The sequence below is a fragment of the Rutidosis leptorrhynchoides genome, chromosome 8 (genome assembly GCF_046630445.1).
Source record: "Rutidosis leptorrhynchoides isolate AG116_Rl617_1_P2 chromosome 8, CSIRO_AGI_Rlap_v1, whole genome shotgun sequence".
Lineage (NCBI taxonomy): Eukaryota > Viridiplantae > Streptophyta > Magnoliopsida > Asterales > Asteraceae > Rutidosis > Rutidosis leptorrhynchoides.
The window spans coordinates 72,573,787-72,581,021 of record NC_092340.1 but is presented as its reverse complement, the minus strand read 5'-3'; the positions used below and the strand labels follow the sequence as shown (position 1 = coordinate 72,581,021).

The 7,235-nt window shown below is 33.0% G+C and overlaps 1 protein-coding gene across 1 annotated transcript; it reads right to left on the bottom strand.

The window, feature by feature from the left end:
* Positions 1-2,752: 2,752 nt before the first annotated feature.
* On the bottom strand, positions 2,753-3,649 carry LOC139863530 (uncharacterized). Its single transcript, XM_071852155.1, has one exon. The coding sequence runs from the start codon at positions 3,647-3,649 to the stop codon at positions 2,753-2,755; it is 897 nt and encodes a 298-aa protein (XP_071708256.1).
* Between the last annotated feature and the right edge of the window lie 3,586 nt (positions 3,650-7,235).

Here is a 7,235-nt window from a genome sequence, read left to right as displayed (position 1 = left end):
AAAATTTAAAAAGACATTCATAGAAATAACATTCATAAAAATATTAAACATTTGATTACAACAACAAGCGTTTTTTGATAAATGACAAGAATTACACATCAATAATCATCATCATCGCTAGAGTAAGCTTCATTTAGAGGAATTTGGGGATTTAGCTCATCGTCAGCCACCACATCATCATCATCACAAATTTCATCATCATCATCATCATCATCAACTTCATCATCATCATTAACTTCATGTGTTGGTGGATTAACTTCATGTGTTGGTGGATTAAACTGAATTGGTATTGATTCTCCGGGTACACTCATACTTGTATAAGTCATATTATCTAAATCAGCATCAAGGCTAATATCAGATGAATTAGTTTCGTGTACAACATCCCGTATGGTGTCTTCGATAATGTCCCTATCCCAGAGTTTTCGACGATGTACCTCATGAACGACCTTCCAGCTGCTAGAGGTTTGTGAAGGATCGTCGATGTAAAAGACTTGTTGAGCTTGTGTTGCAAAAATGTGTTGATCATCTTCGTACCACTCATCTTTCGTGTCAATACTAGTTATGTTATTCACTTTAAATGTACGTTTACGATTCCATGTGTTCTCAGTATTGAACCACCGGCATCTGAATAACACAACACTAAATGCACCACCATAATGCAACTCAACAATATCTTCCAACCGACCATAATACTTAGAGACACGAGCACTGGCATCTGCGAGTGTTGCAATTCCATTATTTTGTGTTGTGCGTCGATCATCACGATTGCTAACCACAAACCTGACACCATTCACATTGCAGGCACTGTAATGGTTTGAGGTACCCACCGGTCCTTCAGATAGACAGATCAATTCATCGCTATACTTCGATCCGTCAACTGACCGTAGTTCACGTATCTATTAAAAAATAGTTATCAAATGTAAATTATATATATATATATATATATATATACAATGAGTTTACCTGGTTGGTGAACCAACTAGGAAAATTTGTTTTCATGTCCATATTGGGGTTCTCTGCTTTAAACCGACTGTAAATGTTCAAAGAGAATTGTTAGTATGATCAACGTTTACACAGTTAAGTCATTATCAATTCATATTTTAGTATAATGACTTACATTTTGTATTCTTCTATGTCAGAACAATTGTCGAGTATATACCAGTGAAGTTTATCATGAACATCCCGGACCAGAGATTTGAACACACCTTTACTGATAAATTTACATAACGAGTTGAACACACGAAACTCACATGACCTAATTGGCATGTCCGCATATCTGTCAGGACGATTAAATCTCGTCTGTATACCTTCAAGAGACATTGAACATGCAGTTAATGCTTCATCGGCAACGTACCCCTCAGCTATACAACCTTCAGGCTTAGCTTTATTTCTAACATAATTTTTTAGTTTTTTCATGTATCTCTCAATTGGATACATCCACCTCATGTAAACAGGCCCTCCATATATAGCCTCTTTCGGTAAATGCATGACCAAATGAATCATTATGTCAAAAAAAAGCGGGAGGGTAAATTAACTCGAGAGTACATAACAGTTTAATCAATTATTTTTGAGCTTTCAACATGTCTGCCACCATTAACTCTCGAGCAAAAATTTGCTTAAAGAATGCGCATAGCTTCATTATTGGTGTAGAAATGGTTTCGTCCAAAAATGTGTTAACTCCGACCGGTAATAATCGTTGCATCATGATATGGCAATCGTGAGATTTCATGTTCGTAATGTTGGTATTATCCTTGTTCACTTTGTGCCTGAAGTTTGATCCAAACCCATCTAGAAGTTTTACTTCTTTAATGAATTTACAAAAACTTACCCTATCTTCGGGTTTTAAAGAGTATTTGGAAAGAGGTTTGAAGAATTGCCCATCTTTTTTACCATTGGTTTTAGATTTGAGCTACAAATCATTTCGAATACACAATTTTTTCAAGTCAACTCGTGCATTGTGAGTGTCTTTGGACTTGTCATTCATTAATAAGGTACCCAAAATAGCCTCCAACACATTCTTTTCAATATGCATGACATCCAAGTTGTGTTGTAGTGGAAGATATTTCCAATACTCAAGTTCCCAAAAAATAGAAATTTTAGTCCAGTTGTGATGACAATTAGGGGGACGTTTTCTTTTTTCACCAACATTTGTATAATTTTTACCGGGATTACCAACTGGAAACAAATCTGTAAGTTGGTTTTCGATATCAGTTACTTTGAACTTTCTAGGTTTAGAGGTATGATCAACCTTACCATTGAATTCTAAGCTTTCTCTGTATGGGTGATTCGATTCAAGGTTCGGTCTATGACTGACAAAAACAATTTTGTTTTTCGCACGCATAGTAGGAGTGTCCTCGTTACATGTAGGGCATGCTTTATAGCCTTGGCCACTCCAACCGGACAAACTACTACGGGCAGGATAATCATTTATGGTCCAAATAAGCATTGCTTTCATTTGAAAATACGTGTTTGTAACTGAGTCATGTGTAACAACCCCTTCGGACCATAAAATCTTCAGTTCATCAACTAAAGGCCTCAAGTAAACATCAATATCTTTTCCAGGTGATTTAGGACCAGGAATTAACAGAGTCAACATGAGAGAACTTTCTTTCATACATATCCACGGGGGCGTATTGTACGTTGTCAATATGACTGGCCACATGCTGTAAGGATTATTCATGTTGCCGAATGGATTGAAACCATCAGCAGCCAACCCTAGTCGAACGTTTCTGGGTTCACGTGCAAAATCCGGTTATCTTTTGTCAATTTCTTTCCAAGCTTGACCATCTACCGGATGACGCATCTTACCGTCTTCATTGCACCGCCCAGTAGCATGCCAAGTCATATCCTTTGCAGTGTATCTGGAACTGTACAAATGTTTTAGTTTTGGAGTTATTGTAAAATAACGCAAAACTTTATTAGGAACTTTTTTCCCCGTTGTGCTTTCATCTTTCCATCTACTCTCTTTACATATTGGACAATTTTCCAAATCCTGGTATTCTTTATAAAACAAACAACAATCATTCTTACAAGCATGTATCGCTTGATACCCTAAACCGATCTTTCTCATCCACTTCTTAGTTTCGTAAAATGATTTCGGAATCGTGTTATTTGGGGGATGTGATTGTATGAGTAATTCTAACAATTGGTCGAATGAAGTATTCGTCCATTTGTTCAAGACCTTAATGTGTGTTAACTTGGCTAAAAACTCTAATGAGGACAACTTGCTACCGGGATATAGCTCGGTTTGGGTGGAGTTAATTAAATCATCAAGAGCAGTTGCGGTGGTGTCATTCATAGTATCATCGTCATTCGGACCTTCGTCCTCAAAATTAGGAACTTCCTCCAACTGAATATCGTGCAAGAAATTTCTTAGAGGGTCCGTTGTGTTGTGTAGTTCGGGTGGTTGTGGTAGTTCACCATGATGCCGCCATATGGTATAAGAGGGTTCAAACCCATATCTAGTTATATGGGCTTTTATATGTTTAGGTTTAAGAAAAACCGTATTACCACAATGTTTACATGGGCAACTACACTTACCGTGCGAATTCAAATTGTTGTTACACCTCTCAATAAATGCGTTAAGACCTTTAATAAAGTCAGGATTAAATGTATTTCGTATAGTAGTCCACCTCTTATCAATCGTCATAGATATTCCCTAATTAAATCAAGTTTAAAACAGCAAAAAACTTTAAAATTAAAAACACTTAATATATGTATAATCAAAGTCGGGTGGTCCAACTATGGAAGGCAACCTAACCCACTCTCTGAATGTTTTGTCTCAACTATGGATGCGCACAACTAATTTAATAGTTAGCAAAAATTCGGCAGCATTTTCCCTAAACTCCCCAAATATGTCGTATTAAACGCATATTTGTAGGAGTAAAGGGAAAATGTGTACCAAAATTTTTGTAACTAGTAAATAAGTTATACGCATCCACATCCTAAAAGAGACAAAACACACAGAAAGCAGTCCCAAAAAGTGTAGTGACCCGAACTTTTCCATGTTTATATATATATTAAATGAAATTGTTATTTACATGATTAAGTGTTTCCAACATGTTAAGCAATCAAACTTGTTAAGACTTGATTAATTGAAATAGGTTTCATATAGACAATTGACCACCCAAGTTGACCGGTGATTCACGAACGTTAAAACTTATAAAAACTATACGATGACATATATATGGTTATATATATAGTTAACATGATTTTATTATAAGTATGTATCTCATTAGGTATTTTAACAATGAGTTATATACATAAAAATGAGACTATTAATTTAAGAAACTCGAAAACGATATATATAACGATTATCGTTATAACAACGTCTTACTAGGTACATATGAATCATATTAAGATATTGATACACTTAGTTAATTATGTTAAATGATAAGTAAATATATTATTAAGTGTATTAACAATGAAATACATATGTAAAAATAAGACTACTAACTTAATGATTTCGAAACGAGACATATATGTAACGATTATCGTTGTAACGACATTTAACTGTATATATATCATACTAAGATATATTATATATCATAATATCATGATAATATAATAATTTAACATCTCATTTGTTATAATAAACAATGGGTTAACAACATTCAACAAGATCATTAACCTAAAGGTTTCAAAACAACATTTACATGTAACGACTAACGAATACTTAACGACTCAGTTAAAATGTATATACATGTAGTGTTTTAATATGTATTCATACACTTTTTAAAGACTTCAATACACTTATAAAAATACTTCTACTTAACAAAAATGCTTACAATTACATCCTCGTTCAGTTTCATCAACAATTCTACTCGTATGCACCCGTATTGGTACTCGTACAATACACAGCTTTTAGATGTATGTACTATTGGTATATACACTCCAATGATCAGATCTTAGCAGCCCATGTGAGTCACCTAACATATTTGTGAACCATCATTTGGCAACTAGCATGAAATATCTCATAAAATTACAAAAATATGAGTAATCATTCATGACTTATTTACATGAAAACAAAATTACATATTCTTTATATCTAATCCATACATCAACGACCAAAAACACCTACAAACACTTTCATTCTTCAATTTTCTTCATCTAATTGATCTCTCTCAAGTTCTATCTTCAAGTTCTAAGTGTTCTTCATAAATTCCAAAAGTTCTAGTTTCATAAGATCAAGAATACTTCCAAGATTGCAAGTTTACTTCCAAGTTTTCTAAATCCATTCCAAGTAATCATCCAAGATCAAGAAACATTTGTTACTTACAGTAGGTTATCTTTCTAATACAAGGTAATAATCATATTCAAACTTTAATTCCATTTCTATAACTATAACAATCTTATTTCGAGTGAAAATCTTACTTGAAATTGTTTTCGTGTCATGATTCTGCTTCAAGAACTTTCAAGCCATCCAAGGATCCTTTGAAGCTAGATCTATTTTTCTTATTTCCAGTAGGTTTATCCAAGGAACTTGAGGTAGTAATGATGTTCATAACATCATTCGATTCATACATATAAAGTTATCTTATTCGAAGGTTTAAACTTGTAATCACTAGAACATAGTTTAGTTAATTCTAAACTTGTTCGCAAATAAAAGTTAATCCTTCTAACTTGACTTTTAAAATCAACTAAACACATGTTCTATATCTATATGATATGCTAACTTAATGATTTAAAACCTGGAAACACGAAAAACACCGTAAAACTGGATTTACGCCGTCGTAGTAACACCGCGGGCTGTTTTGGGTTAGTTAATTAAAAACTATGATAAACTTTGATTTAAAAGTTGTTATTCTGGGAAAATGATTTTTATTATGAACATGAAACTATATCCAAAAATTATGGTTAAATTCAAAGTGGAAGTATGTTTTCTAAAATAGTCATCTAGACGTCGTTCTTTCGACTGAAATGACTACCTTTACAAAAACGACTTGTAACTTATTTTTCCGACTATAAACCTATACTTTTTCTGTTTAGATTCATAAAATAGAATTCAATATTAAACCATAGCAATTTGATTCACTCAAAACGGATTTAAAATGAAGAAGTTATGGGTAAAACAAGATTGGATAATTTTTCTCATTTTAGCTACGTGAAAATTGGTAACAAATCTATTCCAACCATAACTTAATCAACTTGTATTGTATATTATGTAATCTTGAGATACCATAGACACGTATACAATGTTTCGACCTATCATGTCGACACATCTATATATATTTCGGAACAACCATAGACACTCTATATGTGAATGTTGGAGTTAGCTATACAGGGTTGAGGTTGATTCCAAAAAATATATAGTTTGAGTTGTGATCAATACTGAGATATGTATACACTGGGTCGTGGATTGATTCAAGATAATATTTATCAATTTATTTCTGTACATCTAACTGTGGACAACTAGTTGTAGGTTACTAACGAGGACAGCTGACTTAATAAACTTAAAACATCAAAATATATTAAAAGTGTTGTAAATATATTTTGAACATACTTTGATATATATATATATATATATATATATATATATATATATATATATATATATATATATATATATATATATATATATATATATATATATATATATATTGTTATAGGTTCGTGAATCAACCATCGGCCAAGTCTTACTTCCCGACGAAGTAAAAATCTGTGAAAGTGAGTTATAGTCCCACTTTTAAAATCTAATATTTTTGGGATGAGAATACATGCAGGTTTTATAAATGATTTACAAAATAGACACAAGTACGTGAAACTACATTCTATGGTTGAATTATCGAAATCGAATATGCCCCTTTTTATTAAGTCTGGTAATCTAAGAATTAGGGAACAGACACCCTAATTGACGCGAATCCTAAAGATAGATCTATTGGGCCTAACAAACCCCATCCAAAGTACCCGATGCTTTAGTACTTTGAAATTTATATCATATCCGAAGGGTGTCCCGGAATGATGGGGATATTCTTATATATGCATCTTGTTAATGTCGGTTACCAGGTGTTCACCATATGAGTGATTTTTATCTCTATGTATGGGATGTATATTGAAATATGAAATCTTGTGGTCTATTGTTACGATTTGATATATATAGGTTAAACCTATAACTCACCAACATTTTTGTTGACGTTTAAAGCATGTTTATTCTCAGGTAAATATTAAGAGCTTTCGCTGTTGCATACTAAAATAAGGACAAGATTTGGAGTCCATGTTTGTATGATATTATTTAA